The sequence below is a fragment of the Cherax quadricarinatus genome, chromosome 9, assembly GCF_038502225.1.
Source record: "Cherax quadricarinatus isolate ZL_2023a chromosome 9, ASM3850222v1, whole genome shotgun sequence".
NCBI lineage: Eukaryota > Metazoa > Arthropoda > Malacostraca > Decapoda > Parastacidae > Cherax > Cherax quadricarinatus.
The window spans coordinates 38,856,662-38,878,367 of NC_091300.1; the positions used below are offsets into that span (position 1 = coordinate 38,856,662).

Consider the following 21,706-nt stretch of genomic DNA (forward strand, 5'->3'; position numbering starts at 1 on the left):
GTAGAAGAAGAAGAAGGTGGTAGAAGAAGAAGAAGGTGGTAGAAGAAGAAGAAGGTGGTAGAAGAAGAAGAAGGTGGTAGAAGAAGAAGAAGAAGAAGAAGAAGAAGAAGAAGAAGAAGAAGAAGAAGAAGAAGAAGAAGAAGAAGAAGAAGAAGAAGAAGAAGAAGAAGAAGAAGAAGAAGAAGAAGAAGAAGAAGAAGAAGAAGAAGAAGAAGAAGAAGAAGACCTAATAATAATAATATGTAATAATATGTTCCCTTGAGGCATGAAAACAGTTCACCCCATGACAGTGACAAGATAAGGGGAGATAACATTTGATAAGAGCTGACCTTTGATGAGCGTAAACCAGGGTGGAGGCAGCTGTCCATCTGTCTAGAACCAGGAGGAGGAGGACGAGGACGAGGACGAGGAGGAGGACGAGGAGGAGGAGGAGGAGGAGGAGGAGGAGGAGGACGAGGAGGAGGAGGAGGAGGAGGAGGAGGAGGAGGAGGAGGAGAAGGAGGAGAAGGAGGAGGAGGAGGAGGAAGGAGGAGGAGGAGGAGGAGGAGGAGGAGGAGGAGGAGGAGGAAGGAGGAGGAGGAGGAGGAGGAAGGAGGAGGAGGAGGAGGAGGAGGAGGAGGAGGAGGAAGGAGGAGGAAGGAGGAAGGAGGAAGGAGGAAGGAGGAGGAGGAGGAAGGAGGAGGAGGAGGAGGAGGAGGAGGAAGGAGGAGGAGGAGGAGGAGGAGGAGGAGGAGATGACGACGAACAAACATTTGTCTGTCTGTCTATTTGTCTGTCTGCCAAACTCCCTGTCTATCTGTCTAGCTCTGTCTCAGAGAGAGCCACAAGACTGTGTTATCATCACGTTTACTCACATCTTCAAGCAGAGTATAGCACTTTGTCTGGATTTTTTGGGTTATCCTAGGTAATTTACACTATGTATAGTTGTATTTATGTGTACCTGTGAGACAGAGATAGACAGAGAGAGAGAAAGAGAGACAGATTGAAAGAGATAGAATGAGGGAGAAAGATAATTAGATAGAATGGAGGGGGAAGCAGCATCCAACCCCATTGTTTTGACAGGCGGTAGGGGGAGTGACTAATGAGACAATATGTCATTTTGACAGCTGCCGACTCCTGACTCAAAACAATTATAAGCCACACACTCGCACACAAGACAAGCTTGCTGAAGGGTGATAATAGGAGTTTTATGAAAGTATCTAGTGACTATATATGTGTATATATATTATAGAAACCAGAAGCAAGAAGGGAAGGCAGGAATGAAGGAAGGACTAGATGAAAGGAAGGAAAAAAGTGATGAAGGAATGTAGGAAGAGAGGTGGAATGTCCTCCAGGTAGCCTCCATGCACCACTGTGCATAACACCATGTTTTATGTGTAAGAGTGTAAAACACCACTGTGTATGACACCATGTTTTATGTGTGAGAGTGTAAAACACCACTGTGTATGACACCATGTTTTATGTGTAAGAGTGTAAAACACCACTGTGCATGACACCATGTTTCACAGAGTTCCACAAGCTGCAGAACTAATAGGAATATGTTCAGTGACTGTATATTGGTATATATATTATAGAACAATAGTAATGAACAATTTTTTGTATTGTTTGTTTTTGTAAACAAGTTTTGTAAACAATATATTGATAATTATGTTTGTGTGCTTATTGTGTTGTATACAATGAGTGTATATATGTACATTGCACCTTACTTTGGTCTCACAGGCCACATAAGTTATGTGAAAAAATAAAATAGTGAAAAGAACAACAAACCTTCAAATACAAGTAAACTAAAGTTTACCGGGTGAGCGGCAGTCGCCACTGTTGCCATACGCGGCTCATTTTCTGCAAACTTTATGCCTCTATATCTCGGTAAGTACTGATGGGAAAAAATTTTTTTTTGGGACTAAAACAATCAGAAAAATAATCTTAACATTTTCATAAGAAAAAATAATTTTTTTTTTTTCGAATATTTTGCGACACCAGGAGACACTTCAGGATTGGGCCCTTCGACAGTCAAAGGGTTAAACAACTGTAAGGCCTTTTCCCCTAATTAAGATGAAATTAAGTGGTGCACCTTTCTTTGTTTTGTGTTCAGCCCACTCAAGCAACAAGTTTTCTGTTTTATTTACTTGTTGAGACCTACATGTCATTCTTTTCATGAGATGACATCCTTGGTTATTCATTACACAAGCTTGTATATTCGCCTTGTTCTTTTTAATTGTGTGGCGGATATAGTGAGGGCCATAGGCCCTCATTATATCCACCAAATGTGATCCACTCTTAAGCTTGTCTAATATCTCAATTTTCTTTGCAATTCCTAGACTTGAACACTTGAACTTTTTCTTGTCACTCTCAGCAATACTTGTATGCTTACTGGGTGCCATGATTGCTTGGCAGATTTAACAAATGGCAAAGAAAATATGTAGTAAAATGAATTTAAATAAACACAGCGTGGTTCCCGAGTATCTTCGTCCTGCATGCATATGAACTGAACTGGAGGCTAGGAGCATGGTGGGGGTGGGTGTTTGTGGCAGGGGGATGGTGATAGGCCTCCCCCATTGACTCAATGGTATAACCCACCACGGGCGACCGGGCAACCACACGCTCAAAATTTTTTCCCCTCCCGCGAATCATGTTAAACTGATAATACGATGTGTTATGTAAAACTGTGTCGCAATTCTTCAACCGTGCTATACTCAAATCGTGTCAAATAAATTCGTGCTAAATGGTCTACTGTATTCCCTTTTTTGTAACATCACCCATGGATAATTGGGACTACTGTATAACAGTTTTTACTATATGCATATAAAGTCTAATGTTTAAACTCTAACACAAATCAATGATAAATTCTTTATGAATACTGAGTGACAACACACAAAAATTAAATAAAGGTAAACTGGAGCACTCACTAATGTACGAATATAATTTTGAGAAAGTGAGATACATAACTCTTTTCTTCTGTAAAATGTGTTAGATGTTCAATAAAATATATTGTGCTTCAAACTTAAAACTGTTTCAACTTCATTGTTGTAATACTGGATTTTTTATATACTACACATATATCAAAACTGTAATTCTTCTCTACCTAACTTATTAAAGTCATATAGAGTGAACTAATAGAATATTCACTTTTCTTGTATTCACTGCAACTAGCAAGTAAGTTTATTCAGGTATACACAAATACAGTTACATAGAATTATCATACATAGCAGCACATGTGTAGAGAACCCAAAAAAGTCAGAGTGACTTATTTCCATTGGGGTCCTTTTACCTTATTATTATATTATAAAGGTTATAATATTTTCTTATTATTCTATAATGAAGATAACATCTTATCATCATACTAAAAAGACTATCTACTACACGAGGGTCATTAAAACTATCTACAATACGAGGGTCATTACTAGGAATAAGGTAAAATTTACACGTATGTTAGCTAAAAAATAGAAAATCATTCCCCTCCCTTTCTGTAGCTACATTCATCAGACACCTTTTGGCACTCTTCTTGAACCGGTTCATGCTATGACTGGCTTTGACATGTGTGGGCAGTCTGTTCCATTCCTTTATTGCTGTACAATAAAAGGTGTTTAAAGCCTGGCCAATGACTGTGGGTACTACAAAGTTGTGCTCTCTCCCCCTAGTACTATGATTGCTTTGGTTCCCAACCTTGACAAAATTGGCAGCAAGATATTCTTGACACTGTTTGTGAGCAATTTTATAAACATGATTTAGCTTCAGTTGTTTTACTCTGTCTTCAACATTCAGCATATCCAACTGCTGTAATTCATTCTGGCCTACATGCTCTCTTGGTCCCATCCCCAGGATGAATCTTACGATTTTGTTCTGGGTGATTTGCAGTCTATCTTTCAGTTTTTTTGTCAAGGCAGAGTACCATGAAGAGCAAGTGTAATCCATATGGCATTGTATAAAGGCTAGACATAGGGCCCTGCAAGCCTCAGTAGGTAGACACTGTGGTTGTCTATACAGGAACTTCAGTCTGGCATTCGCTTTCTTTACTACACTGTTCCCTATCAATTCTCCTGACATGCATGGGTCAAAGGGGATTCCCAGATATTTTACTGATGAAACCAAAGTGACGGACTCCCCATTACACTGGACATTAAAATTATTTACCCTTCTCAGTTTATGTTTCGTGCCAAAGAGAATGGCTTCAGTTTTCCCGAGGTGTAATGATAGTTTGTTGTCTACTAACCATTTGTTGCAGGACTCCAGTTCCAGTGTTAAAACATTAGCTATATCTTGTGGGTCTTTACCTGACACTAACAAAGCACTGTCATCTGCATACAGTAGGAGTTTGCACTTGACACTGATAGGCATGTCATTGACATAACATAAGAATAATAAGGGACCCAGAATACTACCTTAGGAAACTCCACATGCTATCAGCAGGGGTTCTGATTCCATTTTGTTGATTTTGACAATTTGTCTCCTGTTGTTAAGGTAGGACTTAAACCAGTCTACAGAACCTATACCGATAGCTTGAAGTTTCTTACATAATATGTTGTGGTTGACAGTATCGAAGGCCTTTTGCAGGTCTAAGGTTACCATACCTATGAGGTTCCCCTTTGACATTTCAGTTCTCAGGTAATCCATCAGATTAATTAGGGAGGTGCCGGTTGAGTAAGATCTTCTAAAGCCCGACTGATAGCTATGGAGAATGTTGTTGTCATTAAGGTACTTAACTACTTGAGAGTACACCGCCCTCTCTAGAATTTTGCATATTATACTGAGTATACTAACAGGCCTATAGTTGCTTACATCAGACCTACTATTTTTCTTGAATATAAGAGTAACTCTGGCCTCCTTGAACCCATCCAGTACGGTATTAGTGGTGATTGATAGATTTATTATGTGAGCAATAGGGATTGACAGTTCAGAAGCACCATCTTTTAGGAACTTAGACGGGATGTTATCCAGGCCAGTGCTCTTAGTTGGGTTTAGCCTGCTTAGTTCTTTTTGAATAAAGTCATGAGATACACTTACTAGTTGACAACTGTTTGGGGTTACCCCTTTATTGGTATAGTATGTTTGAAACTTATCAGAGTCTGTGTTAAAAGTATTTGATGCAGCTGGTAGTTTACTTACTAGTGTTGATGCAACAGATGTGTAGAAGGAATTAAAGCAATTTGCCACCTTAGATGTTTTGTGGCATACCTTGTTATTGATAGTGAGTACTATGTTAGACCTATCAACTGGCTTATGGCTATACCCCAACTGTTTTAGTTGTTGCCAGAGCTTTCTGGGGTTATGCTTATACTCTTCAATTTTTGAACAACAGTGCTTTGCCTTTGCTCCTTTTATAAGTCTCTGCACTCTGTTCCTCACCCTTTGGAATTCATTTAGTGCTGTAATATCCTGTCTGTTTGCTTTAAATCTTTTTAGCAGCTGGTCTCTGAATTTCACATTATCTAATATCTCAGTAGTCATCCAGGGTTCAGTTCTTCATTTAATCCTAACCTCTTTAACTGGTGCAATATTATCTAGAATGGTAGTGAACATTGTTTTGAATTTTTCCCAGGCATCATTTACATCCGTGCAACTTGTTATCACTGTCCAGTCACAATTGTGTAGCCTATTTACCAGTGTTTCTTTACTGTAGTTTCTAGTTGACCTCATTTTTCTTGTCCTGTGTAGGCCTATCCTATCCCTAGTGATTTTCCTAGTGCAATAAATGATGAAATGATCACTAAGGCCTGTGGTAATGACGCCTGACTGACTAATGTTCTCAGAGCGGTTACAAAGTATATGGTCAATTAGGGTGGCTGAGAACTGTGTGATCCGGGTTGGTGTATTAATTAGTTGAGTGTAACTATTGAAACCTAGAATTTGCTTATACCTTTTGCATAGCCCGTTATTTTGCTGCTGAAAACAGATATTGAAGTCTCCCAGTATTATTGTCTCGCAATTGTTTTCAAGTCCAGACAATACTCTGGAAAAGTCTTCTATGAACTGGTCCTGGGTAGGAAGGCAGTAACTAGTTCCTACTAAGATGGGTTTGGTCTTGGGAAGCAGCACTTCAAACCATAGAATCTCCAGTTTATTGTTATTTAAATCAGGTCTTGGGTTGTAAGTCATTTCTAATGTAGTCACATACTCCACCACCCTTTCTGTTCCTATCTAAGCATTTTATATTGTAACCTTCTATTTTGACCTCATCCAACCAGGATTCAGAGATGGTTATACCTGCCACCCTAATTTTGTTAGCTAGAATCCTAATCTCTGCCAATTTAGGAAGAAGTGATCTTGCATTGACATGAATGAAGTGAAGGCCTGTTTTCATAAAACAATTATAATCACCAATATATGGCAATGGGTCATATGTATTAAAATTAGGTAAATCAATGTCATCACTGCTAAAGGGTAACTGTGCCAAAGTGCATTTGTTACACACAAAGTGAATTCTGGCACTGTTACTATAATTGTACATACATCCATCATGCACCCACCCCTTACACATTTTACAAAAGGTGCCTTTTCTGTTTTTCATGCATACTTTAGTACAGTGTATGCACCTGTTTGGTAGTGTTTGAGATAATGGCTGTATTGTCTCACACTGACCTATGTATATATTACATATGGAGTTAAGGTTATCATTCCTAGCTACTAGACCATCATTATCACCGACATTTATCTGTCTGTTTTGCCTCTGCACAATAGTTTGAGGTCCTGGATTAATTTGGATATCACCACTTAACAGTGCCACTATAAGAGCTGTGTGCCACTGTTTTTGTTTGGGTATGAGGTGTTGCCATACCTTGCGGCGATAGTGACATTTACTTTTCTGGTAGGATAGCAACTGTTGGGCTTTTACTGTCCAGGGTGCTGTTACTCCATTCACCTTTTCCAGCCCCCATGACTGATTTCTTTCTTCATGGAATTGAAGAAGAAAGATCAATATAATTATGGCAGCCTGTACCCCCCTAATGCCTGCCATTTTCACTCTTCGTTCTTTTACTCATATATAATAATATTTATTTCTCTTTTCCAGTCACCTAGTACACCCTAGTATCTGCTTTAGCAGTCACCACTGAATTACTAGTAAATTTTCTTCTTCAAAACCTTCTTCACTGTTCACTTTTCCCTTAACTTCACAAATCCCTTTCAGTTAACCCCTTATTACACACTCCCCTTCCTGTCTCACCTCACAGTCCAGTTTCACCTATTAACTTCTAACTCCTTTCCATTCTGGTAGACCAGAAAGGTTTAATCAATGGTTTTATCCTTCCAAATCCCCTCAATTCCATTTATCAGGGTTTGTGTCGTGTTGTTGACTCCTGACCTCGTCTGCTGACTCAGCCATTTTTAAAACACTGAGGGAAGTAAACGCCACCTACAACCTGACTTTTCTTGAGTTTATAGATATATTTGGCGTTTTATCCTATGATTCTCTCACTGGTCAGCTGAATATAGGTCAGCTACTAAAATATTAACCTTGGCTGTTTAACAATTCACTTCTTTCCCACAACTGGCACTGAGGGATAACCATCCTATAACCTAGGAGTTTTGTATTGTTGATTTGATGATGTCTCCTGTGTTTCCCTCTCGTTAGCACTGGTACAGGTGATGTGATGGTGATACAGATATGATGCTACTGTCAGTACAGATGAACGTCAGTAAAGATGAACATATTTACAATGAACATATTTACAATTACAAAACACTGTTATTGCCTTATCAATCTTAAGTTAGTCTCAAGTTTGACCGAAATGCTGTGCATATAAAGGGGCTTATGGCATGTTCACTCAATTGTTACACTCCTTTGTACAAACACGTATCATGCTAAAATAAAATTATTATTATAGAACATTTAGGTGGCTACATCTAGGGTTATTTTACATGACTGAGAAGCAGGTACTGTATATCACCTACAGGGAAATTCCAGTACCAAACAATTCAATGTATTGTATAACAGTCAGACTACTGATTAAAAAAAAAAAAAAAAAAAAAAATTGTAATCACTGAGCATGCACAATACCCTGCCTAGTACTTAATGGGTTAAGTCTCAACTAACCTGGCTTTTCCAATATGTGAGTGTACCATCCTTGAGAACAAAGTATCTTTTTTTCCATGTCTTAAGTTTCCCTCCAAGCTTAGTTAAGTAGCCCATTTTCTCCAAGGAGCTCTCTCGACGTGGTGAAATTGTGCCAATACTGAGGAAGAAAACAAAGGTGTAGCTAAGAAAAACATTTTCTTAAAAACATGATCTCATGGTAAATGATACAGCTTAATAACGTAACTTTTCAGGTAGCTTTAGCCTTATCAAAGCAAACAATGCTTCAAATGCCCCTTCAAAATTTTGTAGCACTTTAAGGCAGTTGAAAAATTCTTCCATCTAAAAGCAAGGAATCACGAAGAATAAATAATGAACTAAAAATATCAAGACAAATTATCTGCAGTCAATACTGTAATTCTATTGCATGTAGTTCATTTATCAACTTATTATATCAGGTCAAAGTCTAGGACAGCAAGTAAAGGAAGTGTGCAATGTGAAATATTAATTGTGCAATGTGGAACATCAAATGTGCAATGTGGAACACCACCTGACAATGCATTAACACCGAAGTCAAACCAAGGCCAAGTTACAAGAATGTAATCTTAATTTTGAGAATCTGGTTTACCCCTTTCATAGTCTCCTAAGTAGATCTATACTGCTGATGCCACCTGCATCAAACACAGCTATGTTTTAAGCTCAGCTTCCCCCAGATGGGCTGTGAGCAGTAAATTTTGGCCTAGACATGAGAGAATGGGACTGTGCAGTGTGTGTGCGCAGTATATAAAAAGAAAATCCTGCCCCATGTGGTGCATAATGGGAAAAGCAAATCTCTGACCTTGTGTTTGGTTTAAAATAGCAACAATGAAGTTTTTTTTTTTTTTTTTTAGAATGCTTTTATGATTTTACTGGTTATTTTTTGGTGTCACTTGACAAAATGGAAGACATATTACTGAAACAGAAATGATTATGGTTGGCTTCATGACAGGAAGTAGCTTGAAATCAGGCTCAAAATAGTGAAATACTCGATTTTAGACAATTTTCCTGACCACGAGTAAGGCCCCATCCCTGGCCTGTTGTGTGGGATTTTCTAGGTCTGTTCGAATTAACTCAACACCCTCAACAATGACCAATCATTCCTGGCTATATTTTATTATCCAAGAAGTAAGGAAAAATCTTGTATTTCTTGATGATGATGAATTCAAAATAGAGGACAAATGTAATATAGGAGAGGTATGAGGACGTGATTAATGAAAAGAGAAAATGTTACTTTAGTGCCTGGAATGCACAGTGATCATTTTTTACTTGTTTTTAAATTTGAGCTCTCTTAATTTTGAGTAAAATTAACCAAATTACCAACTTCTGTGTGTAAGAATGGTATACAATACCGACAAGATGAAATTAAGACACATGTGCAACATCTGGGTATCTTTATTGTAGTTGTTTCACCATCCAGTGGCTTCATCAATTTATATTAATAAAGCCACTGGATGGCAAAACGTCTACAAAAAAGATACCCAGATGTTGCACATGTGTCTTAATTTCAACTTCTGTGTACTTTATAGTGTAGTTCTGATAGTTGGATGGCCAGTTTGTAAACTAAATTTAAACACTGGAATTGCTTAAAACAGGAATTAAATATTCTCCACTATGTCAGAAGAATTTTCTTTTTTTTTTTAACTCTCTGACAATATCGGAATTTTTAATTTCATTATCGGAACTTTTAATTTCAGGGGGTCCCAACTGTCAAGAGGGTAAATAAAGATACAGGTCAGCCATCACTAATCCAGTAATCAGTAATCCGGTTCCATCAGTAATCAGGCACTAATTTTGGCTAGCGTAATTTAAAATTTCCAGGGTAACTGCACCAACCTGCTACTACTGTTTGGTGGCACTAGTACTTGCTGCATAAGACATTCCAATTTGTTTTTCTGCATTTGTTATAATCTGCTCACTTTTAGCCCTAGCCATGGTTCCAATGAATAAAGGAAATGTTTCTTGTTGTGTAAAGCGCAAACACAGTTCACTGTCCATAAAAGATAAGGTGGCTTTGAGCTACTGTTGGTCCCATAGCATGACACCATGAGCTCAGCTCTCTCAGATAAGCTGTGAGTGGTAAATTTGGGCCTACATATTAGAGAACAGGTCTCTGTGGTAAGTGTGCATTATATAAAAAAAATTCCAGCAGCATGAAATCCACGAGAAAAAAAAACTGCAACTGTGTTTTTTGTGTAAAACAGTGACTTTGTGGTGTATTTGCGTATGGCTTTTATGGTTGTATTCAAGGTTTTTGGTCTCATTTGACAGAATGGAAGATGTTACAAAAATAGATATGATTTTGATTGGTTTCAGGATGGAAGGTACCTTGAAATTGAGCTCAAAGTAGTGGAAATGTTCAATTTTTGCCGATATTCAAGAGAAAACAAATGATGTCACCGTCCAATGTGTGTCCAAATGGCCAGCCTAATACACAGTCACGAATGGACTGACATTATTTATACAATTATAATAATGCAGTAGTCTGCATAACAGTAAATCTTCTATTTTTTGTGTGAATAAAAATTCAAAATAGAAAGTAAGCATAATAAAAGAGGGGCCAGGGGACATGACTAATGAACACAGAAAATGTTTAGTGCCAGAAATGTCTGCATTGTTTATTCTGGACTATTTTGAAATTGGCATTCCTTGAAATTTGTGTGAAATTGGCCAAATTGCTAATTTCTAACCACTTTATTGGGTAGTTGAAAAGGGTAAATGGGCAGTTTCTTGTACTCAGTCAACAGAATACAAGGAATACTAGCGAAATAGCTATGAGTTTGGTCGACTGGACCAATGAAATGGGCCAAAAATAGGGTGTAAACTGGGTGAAACTGCCAATGCGTAAATATCGCCATTGGGTTAAATGTACTCTAACCTAACCACTTTACAATATGGAAATATCAGTAATCTGGCACCCTTCCGGTCCCAATGATGCTGGATTAGTGATGGTCAACCTGCAGTAATGTTTAATAAAATTGAATACAAACAGAAAATCTATAAAACACAGAACACACACGCACAGTGGTGTGGTGTGTTCTCCTCAGCTAGAGTTGCAGTGACCATCACAGTTCACTATAGTCACTAAGCTGAGTTGTAGCGATCTTCACAGTTCACTATACTCAGTTATCACTATACAGTGATGATAACTGAGTTGCAGTTATCATCACTGTAATTACCCAGTTGCAGTGATTATCACAATTCACGGTAGTCACTAAGTTAACAATTTGAGGGTCGGTCACGTACAAGTATGTCATTGCAGCCAGGGTCAGTCATGTACATTTAGGCCTAAATTCTAGCGCCTTCAAATCTGGTGGAAGAAAGCTGGCAGGCCTACATATGAAAGAATGGGTCTGTGTGGTCAGTGTGCACAGTATAAAAAAAATCCTGAAGCACGCTGTGCATAATGAGAAAAAAAAACTTTGACTGTGTTTTTGGTTGAAAACAGCGACTTTCTAGTGTATTTTCGTATGATATTTGAAAATAGGGCTCAAAGTGAGTGAAATCGCCCCCTTCAAGACCGCTAACTTCACAAGAGCATAATTCTAAGTTTTCCATCAAATTTCACACTTTTGGTGTCATTATGATTGGAAAAAGATTTTTTATAATTTCCCGAGAATTTTTTTTTTTTTTTTTAATTTTTCGACCCTGAGAAAGAGTTTGGGAAAGGGCCTCTCGACCCTCAAAGGGTTAAATTAACAATGAGGCCGACACCTCCATATTCTCTCATACTCTTTGATATGCTGTCATTTTTAACACAAGAGGCCATCTCCTGCCAAGGCAGGGTGAATCAAAGATGAAAACACAGTCACAACCGTTCATTCAAGCTCAGTCTATCCAGAAGTGCTGATATCACAGTCAGATTACCTTCCAACTGCAATATCCTCATCCTTCCTTCAGAGTGCAGACACTTTACTTCCCACCACCAGGATTCAGGCCCTTTTGATATTACCTCAGCATTTAATTATAAAATAAAACAACTAGGCCTATAGTATTTTTCTGTATTATATTAGTATGGAAGTGCTAAACCCATAGGGGTTATTCAGTGCCTGGTAACTGGGAGGTAATCAAGTTTGATCCAAAAAAGGGTAGGTAGCTATAATCCCTGAGGTCAAGAGCCCTACACCAGCATCATGGTACCCTTCTTGAAGGGAAAGACTCAAAATATAGAATGCATCAAGACTCTATAACTAGATTAATATAAAACTAGATACAACCCCTCACCAAGTAATTTTATAAAGGCAAGTGTTATGAAATGAGAATTTCACTATATCATAAAGAATAAAATTGTGCAAGGAGAACTAGGTGACCTTTCAACTCCAAGTCAACACCTACATCTACTCAGTCGGTTGAGCAATGAATGGAGGCTATCCACACACATTACTTTTACACACAGTTACTGAGCAGGTATAACTGTGGACTTCCAACTGCAAGGACACCTTGAGCCACAGCCATCCCCCTCTGGTGGTGGAACAAAGTGGCAGGTGGGACCAGCACCAGCCCTGGCTGGAAGCCACGCTCCACACCCCAATGACCCCATGCCATATCCACCACCCACACAAAATCACCAATATCACCATCTCCACAACCAGCCAAAAATATCCAACAACCACCACAAAACTAAATGTAGAATTGGCCGGAGGATGCACATTTCACTCCCAATCCCCATCAATTTGAAAACACATGAAGTGAAATCCAACCTAATTGTACCCTTGGGAATGACACCATTGAACTTGAATTCTTTGATCTTTATTTCAATTAACCCTTCCCCCCCCCTGCAAATGCTAGTTTGGAAAACTAACAGGTACAGTGGACCCTTAACTAATGGCAACATCATCTAACACCAAAATCGACTAACAGCTCTCTTTGGCGTCAAAATATTGGCTCTAACAATGCCGAAAAACTCGTCTAAAGGCTTTCGTCCTGAGTGGGCCCAGCCACTACAAGACTGTGTATAGCCAGTGTCCCATTGTTTACAAGCCATTGTGGTCGATTCCATGTGTACATGTGATATATTTTGTATTATTCCATTGTTTTTAGTGCTTGTAACTGCTAAGTAAGCCACCATGGGCCCAAAGAAGGTTTCTAGTGCCAGCCCTGTGATAAGGAAGGAAAGAAACACAATAAAATTCAAGAAAAAACTCATAACAAAGTACCAAAGTGGAAAAGGAAGAGAGAGGGGAGAATGTGCGATACTAAAGCAGCAGGTATCGATAAAGGCTATAGTGCCAGCCAGTGATAGTGTAGAATTAACAGTGTAGCAAGTAAGTTAAGTGAGAAAGTGATAGAAAAACGACATGAAAGTAACTCTTCAATGTTGTTGGATGTGTGTACATCAGCTGAACATATGCCGGCCTGCTATCTTCCACTACCCTAAACCTCTGCTAGCATCTCCTCCATCAAACTAACTAAACTAACATCTCCTCCAAGGTAAGTGTAAATATAAAAGTGTAAGCATAAAAGTAAATATATTAACCCTTTGAGGGTCAACAGGCCCTCTCCGAAACTCGTTCTCAGGGTCGGCCAAATTAAAAAAAAAAAAAAAAAAAAACTTATGAAAAAATAGTTTTTTTTTTTCTAAACATTATAGGCTAAACAAAAAAATTTTACAGTCAATACTTACCGAGATATGGAGGCATGAAGTTTGCCAAAATTGAACAACATCTGGTAACATCGCCAACTGCCGTCACCCGGTATTTTTCTATTTACTTTTTTATGTACTATTTTCAATTATTTTTCCATTTTTCTTTTTCTGAGTAGCTTTTATGGCCTCTGAGGCCAACATGATCAGTATTTTGCAAGTTATTTCTTTTTCCATACTACACAATAAGGGCGTAAACACTGTTGTCATTATTTTGTTTATAGAAAATATTTACACAAACAAACGATATGAAATGTTGTTTATTACTATTTTTCTATATTTTATATACACATATACAGTCACAGGGAATGTTTCTAGAAGTTCTGCAGCCTGTGGAACTCTTTGAAACATGGTGTCATGCACAGTGGTGTTTTACATTCCTCACACATAAAACGAGTGTCTCTGCGTTGTTGTGGGCGTTTTTTTGTATGTGAACAGACGTAACACCTCTTCTGAGCCTTTTTCTTGAAAGCAGTAGCAGGCACTTTTACCAGGAAGTGATCACCATGCTTCAGACGAGCAGGTAGTTGTTGATAATTTGGTGGGCGGTCAATTGCAGGTGCTGTTCCTTGGTACTTGAATACCATTTGTCTGATGACAGACAAATAGAATTCGCCGTACTGTGGTTTGTTTCTGGTCCTCATCTTATACATATTATAAGCATTGAGCATGGAAATGTCCAGAAGATGGAAAAAAGAGTTTTATGTACCGCTTATAACTCTTGCGAACACAATCAGCAAACCCAATCTGCATGTCACATTTGTCCACTAAACGCATGTTGAAGGTGTAATCAATCACAGCTGCAGGTTTTAGAATGGGTTCATTGCTCTCTCTATGCTGCCTGCCACTGTCTGCCATTTCATTAGGGTGAACTGATGACAACAGTGTGACATCTCGTTTGTCATGCCACCGAAATGCCATGATGTCATTGGCAGCAAACGCCTGCACCTCACCTCTACGAGTGCCAGCATCAAACCTGGGCATATGTTTCCGATTTGCACGCACTGTGCCACACACATCTGTCATGTTCACTCGCAAAAAATCACTGAGTGAGGGGCTTGTGTACCAGTTATCTGTATATAATATATGCCCCTTACCAAGGTATGGTTCTATCATTGTTCTAACCACATCACCTGAGATGCCCAATAACTTCCTGGTATTTTGCAATGTGTAACTTCCAGTGTACACAATAATATCCAATACCAGACCACTGTAACAATCACAAAGCACAAACAACTTTATACCAAAGCATTTTCTCTTGCTTGGTATGTACTGCTTGAAAGAAAGTCTTCCTTTGAACAGAATCAAATACAGTGGATCCCCGCTTAACGACCACCTCCCAATGCGACCAATTATGTAAGTGTATTTATGTAAGTGCGTTTGTACGTGTATGTTTGGGGGTCTGAAATGGACGAATCTACTTCACAATATTCCTTATGGGAACAAATTCGGTCAGTACTGGTACCTGAACATACTTCTGGAATGAAAAAAGATCGTTAATCGGGGGTCCACTGTACTCGTCAATTACAAGCTTCCTGAAGGGATAAAAATGCGTACTGAATTTCTCTTTCAGATACACAAACACATTCCTAATCTTATATAACCTGTCGTTTCTGTCAGGCCTGGTTTTGTCTGAGAAGTGAAGCATACATAACATTAGCACAAATCAATTCACTGGCATTATATCACTGAAACTTGGGGTTGCAATCAGGCGGTCTGTTGACCAGTATGATTTCACTTTGTGCTTATACACATGTGGCATAAGCATTATTGTGGCAAAGAAAAGATACATCTCAGCCACAGTTGCCTCCTTCCACTGGTGTAGACGTGATTTTGGTGAAAGTAATGTGTTTGCCATGGTGTACTCGTAGTATGTGTTGGTTTCCATGACAATACTTTCCATCAGTGGTTCGTCAAAGAATAACTCGAAACATTCCAGTTCAGTGGCATTGTTCCCAAGTGTACAAGATGGCCGTATTCCACTTTGGCTGTCATCAAACTGGTGGGCATTTGGAACAAAATTGACAGCTTCCTGCCAATCCCAGGTGCGGTCTGCTGGTGGGTACTGGACAATGACAGGTGGTTGTGGTTGTGGAGGTTGTGGTTGTGGAAGTTGTGGAGGTTGTGGTTGTGGAAGTTGTGGAGGTTGTGGTTGTGGAGGCTGGTGTGGTGGGTGGGTGGGGGATGGTGGCCTTTGTTGTAGATCAGCTGAGGCAGCGGCGTGGGTGGCAGCATGGCCCACTGCTGGTGCCTCACAGTCGGCACCACTACCACCACGCACATTTTCCATCCCAATTGCAACAGTATCATCGTCATTTTCACTGTCTGTTCCTGTTGTACAGCCACGGGATGTACTCCGAGATGCACTCCTTCCCCTTGGAATAGCATATGGCACACTACCAGGGCGCATATATCGTCGTATATACTGACGCTTCACTGGGGAATACTGCACTTCACTATCACTACTGGAACTAGTTTGAAGAGTTTGTAGTTCATATTCACTATCACTATCATCATCCATGTTCTCATTTGAGTCTGGGATTTGGGAAAATAGAAGTTTCCTCTTGGATTCTGGTACACCTGAACGTGAACAAGACGGCCCAGCACCAGAGGTGGAAGGATGAGGGTCGTCTGGGTTTTCCTCACTATTACCGATATTATGGTCATTAGTTTCGGTAAAAACCTCACCAAAACCTTGAAACTCATCTTCACTGGCACTTCCATCTGTATTAGAACTGTCACTGGGGAACAAAAGTGTCCCAATTCACCGAGAAGTGAGGAGTTTCTTACCGCGAGGCATGGTGGATATTGTTTACTAAGATGGCATTCCCACAATGCACCACTGGGTCCCAGATTTTTTTTCTACCCCGCACACTGACCACACAGACCCTTTCTCTCACATGTAGGCCTACCAGCCTTTTCCCGTGAGATTTGACGGCGCTAGAATTTGTGCATACTAGTACATCAGAAACCCCTGCGCGTAAGACGTACTAGTACGTCCGAAACCCTCAAAGGGTTAAGTGTAAATATAAAAGGACCCCAATGGAAATGTGCAAGTCACTCTGACTTTTTTGGGTTATCCTAGGTACTTTACACATATGCTGCTATGTATGATAATCTATGTAAGTGCATTTGTGTATACCTGAATAAACTTACTCATTTAAAAATTAAAATATAAATATTTCTTATTTATAAATTACATACATTGTTTAAGTGTGATGGTGGTGGTGGCTAAAGCCTCCACCGCCGCCAACACGGCTTCTCTCAGTGGTGGCCCTTAAACCCAACAACACCACTTACCCCATTTACTCCTCTCATACATTATGACATACAGTGGACCCCCGCTTAACGATCACCTCCAAATGCGACCAATTATGTAAGTGTATTTATGTAAGTGCGTTTGTACGTGTATGTTTGGGGGTCTGAAATGGACTAATCTACTTCACATACTACTGGAATGAAAAAAGTTCGTTAACCGGGGGTCCACTGTATTTTATTCATTCTAGAGTATATATCATGTTTGTATGTTATTAATATTGTTTATAATGTCATATTAGATGACTTGTGATAGATAAATAAGCCATAGAGATATTAGCGTCATATTGAAGCATAATAAACTTGCCTTCCGATTGCCTCCTATGTGTCTATACACCAATAAGTCAATAAAGGTAAGTGTGTTAAATGCTCATTTATCCACTTTATTAGTGCTTTATATTTATTTGTCATTGTTTTCTGTATGTATATTTATATTTAATCTTCAAAAAAAATATTTTTTGTTAATACTTTTGGCTGTCTGAAACGGATCAATTGGATTTCCATTATTTCTTATGGGGAAAATTAATTCGACTAACGGCTAATTCGACTAAAGTCTAGCTCTCTGGAACGGATTAAAGCTGTTGGTTGAGGGTCCACTGTACTTCAAGTATACTATGATACAATGGCAAACATGTTGGTTTCACCACAATCACAGCTGCACAAGTGGAAGAAGACAACTGTATTTGAGACTTATCTCTTCTTTGCCACAAGCAAGCTTATGCCACGTGTATCATCACAATATCGTATCACACTGGTCGCTTGACCACCTTACATGTACCCCGGCATTCAGTGATCTCATACCCATCAACAGATTTATCCTGCTGCTATACTTCAGATAAAATGAGGCAGCACAGAGGTGACATACAAGATTAGGAGTGTTCTTACGTACAGTATCTCAAACAGAAGTTCACTTAGTATTTTTTATTCCTTCTGGAAATTTGTCATTGATTCCGTTCAAAAGCAGGATACACCATGCAAGAGGAAACACTTTGGTATCAAGCTGTTTGTTTTTATGTGAGTGTAAGAGTGGCTCTCACTGCGTACACAGGAAATAAAGGACTGAAAGATACCATAAAGTTATTGGGAATCTCCAGTGGTGAGAAAAATGATGGAACCATATCATGGTAAAGGCCATACATTATACACTGATAACTGATACACAAGCCCCCTTATTCAGCACTTTCCTGCAGGTGAACATGATAGATGTGTGTGTGTGAGGTACAGTGCATGGAATATGTAAATGTATGCCTAGGTTCAAAGCAGGCATTGATATTGGTGAGGTGCAGGTGTTTCATGCTAATGACATCATGGTGTTTTAGTAGCATGACAGATCCACCAGCATGAAATGAGAGAGACAAAGGGTGAATAGAAACACTGAGAGACCAGCTGCTATGTATTACACCACCAATTTGTATTTGGTAGACAAATTTGACATGTAGATTGGGTTTGTTTATTGTATCTGGAAGAATTACAAATGATACATGAAACTTTTCCCATCCTTTTTGACATTGCAATGCCGTATGCATACAATATGTACCTGATCATGACTGGCAACAGACTGCCATATGCCCACTTCAGTTTCAAATCAAATCAAATTTTATTTCCTTGCTAAGGTTACAATGTGTGTTTACATTTCATAAATTGATTGGTACAAAGAAAGCCACTATTATGCCGAGGCATTTTGGGCAGACTTAACCTAATAATTGACCCTTAAACTGTCCAAACATAGATCTATGTTTACCTGCGCAGCACTCCAACCTTTATTTTCTCCATTTGAAAGCATGTAAAAAAAACATAGATCTGCGTTCGGAGTGCTATGCATGTGACCGTAGATCTACGTTTGAACAGTTTAAGGGTTCAAGACTACTTAAGTCTAGACAGGTGAAGAGTGACAGATTATAAATATTGAATAATTTATGCTATTATTAATATGAGGTAGTACAATTTATGATACAAACATACATTTTTAAGTTTGTTTGCTCTATTATTAATATGATGTAGTACAATTAATACTACTGACATACATTTTTAAGTTTGTAATAATTTCTTAATAGTTAAAGGATAATAAAATATTGGGGAGAGTTACTTTATATTTGGTTAGAGTTTAGCATAGTGTGTGTATGGTTGTTATTGAGAGAGATGATTTTTGAGTATAGTCCTAAATTGATTAGTGGGCAGGGGACCTCTTGCTGTTTCAGGCAAAGAGTTCCAAATTCTTAGCTCAAATACCCAACCAAAAGACTATCTCACTGGCAACTACCCAAATACTCTATATCTAGTTCAAACTTTTCTATTGAAGTCTCGCTCATCATTAAATAATTAACCCTTTGACTGTTTCGGTAGTATACATACGTCTTACGAGCCAATGTGTTTGACGTATATATACTCAAAAATTCTAGCGGCTTCAAATCAAGCGGGAGAAAGCTGGTACTCCCACATGAGAAAGAATGGGTCTGTGTGGTCAGTGTGTGCAGTATATAAAAAACTCTGCAGCACACAGTGCTGATCGTGCTTTTGGATTAAAACACAGACTTTGAGGTATATTTTTGTATAGTATTTATTTTTGTATCCAAGTTTTCTTGGTCTCATTTGATAGAATGGAAGACATATTATAGAAATAGAGATGATTTTGATTGGTTTCACTATGAAAAGGACCTTGAAATGGAGCTCAAAATAGCAGAAATGTTCAATTTTTCTTGCCTATGTTCAAGAGTAAACAAATGACATCATTGTCCAATAAATCTCCAACTAGCCATTCTAATATGCAGTCATGAATGGGATGACATTATTCATACAATTATTAAAATAATGGAGTAGTCTGCATAATGGTAAATCTTATATTTTTTTGGAGTGAATAAAAATTCAAAATAGAAAGCAAGAGTAATATAAGAGGGGCCTGAGGACGTGACTGATGAACTGAGAAAATGTTATTTTAGTGCCAGGAATGTCTGCATTGTTCATTCTGGACCCTATTTTGAAATTGGCATATTTTTTAATTTGCATGAAATTGGCCAAATTGCCAATTTCTGACCACTTTACTGGGTATTTGAAATCAATAAATGGGCGGTTTCTTGTACAAGTCCTCCATCACAAATCCGGCATCATTGGGCCCTGCAGTGTGCCGGATTACTGAGTTTGCCAGATTACAGAGTGGTTAGGTTAGAATACACTTAATAAAATTAACCAACATGACTTAAACAAAGTTCATTGAACATCAGCAAAAATCTAACATTTCTACTACTTTGAGCTCAATTTCAAGGTACTTTCCATCATGAAACCAATCAAAATCATATCTATTTATGTACTACATCTTCCATTTTATCAAATAAGACCAAAAAAACAAGAATACAACCATAAAAACCATACGAAAATATACTCTAAAGAGGAGGCTAATGGCTGAGAAGTGAACTTCCTTATTTATCGTCCATTTCTTTTATTTTTGGTGTATGTTAAGAAGCATCTTTTCATCATACATTGCCCAAGTTTCAATAAGATAGCCCAACAAACAACTGAGAAAAATATATTTACCAAAAATCATATATGGCAAGCCCAAGCCAGGTATTGGAAATAAGTCACTGACTTTATTTTGGGTTATCCTAGGTTCTCTATACATATGCTGCTATGTATGATAATCTGTGTAACTGTATTTGTGTATACCTGAATAAACTTATTTACTACCTGTTATTCTATCGACTGAGTATAAGAAACAGCTGATTCACCTATTTCAGCTACCCAATAAAGTGGTCAGAAATTGGCAATTTGGCCAATTTCACACAAATTTCAACAGAAATTCCTGGCACTAAATAACGTTTTCTGTTTATTAGTCACAGCTCCAGGCCCCTCTTATATTACTCTTGCTTACCATTCGGAATTTTTATTACCACAAAAAAGAGAAGATTTATTGTTACGCAGACTACTGCATTATTGTAATAATTGTATAAATAATGTCAACCCATTCTTGACTGCGTAATGGAATTTGGACTGGTAGGCGCACATGTATTAGACAGTGACGTCTTTTGTTTACTCTTGAACATTGCTAAAGAATGGAACATTTCCGCTACTGTGAGTGCAATTTCAAGGTCCTCTTTGTTGTGAAAGCAATCAAAATCGTATCTATTTCTGTAATATATCTTCCATTCTATCAAAAGAGACCAAAAAAATAAGAATACAACCATAAAAACCCTACGAAAATATGCTGCTATGGGGCCGCTAATGACTGAGAAATGAACTCCGTTATTTATGGTCTGATTTCTTTCATTTTTGGCGAGTGTTAAGAACCATCATTTCGTCATACATTGCCCAAGTTTCATTAAGTTAGCCCAACAAAGAACTGAGAGAAATAATATTAATAATAATAATAACACAATAATAGTACAAGGTATACAGGCCTAGCTGATATCAGTGACATACTAATATATAGAAAGCCCCTTGCTATGCTAAGCATTTCAGGCAAATTAGGTCAGTGTCCTAGGACTTCCTGCTTTAATTCCATGAAAATCATCCTCTTTTTTTTCTCAGCACTGTCCTTTGCACTTGCTTTCTTAGAACCCATGGTTAGAAACAAGAAATAACTGCATGAAACGTAAAGAAAACACAAGAATTCCCTCCACTGCGAGTGGAGCGGACAGAGTTGTTTTGATACATACTGTCATCTCGTGGTCGTGTTTGGAAACTCACTTAAAGTATAGGGTACAACAAGGTTGTTT

At 38.4% G+C, this 21,706-nt stretch overlaps 1 protein-coding gene across 1 annotated transcript in view; it reads right to left on the reverse strand.

Moving 5' to 3' along the window:
* Window positions 1–21,706, reverse strand: part of LOC128685932 (uncharacterized protein CG43867) — a 1,104,857-nt gene that overhangs the window by 399,524 nt on the left and 683,627 nt on the right. The window contains exon 13 of the mRNA XM_070083118.1: window positions 8,030–8,168. Within this exon, the coding sequence (XP_069939219.1) occupies window positions 8,030–8,168 (139 nt within the window). The remainder of the gene's footprint in view (window positions 1–8,029; window positions 8,169–21,706) is intronic.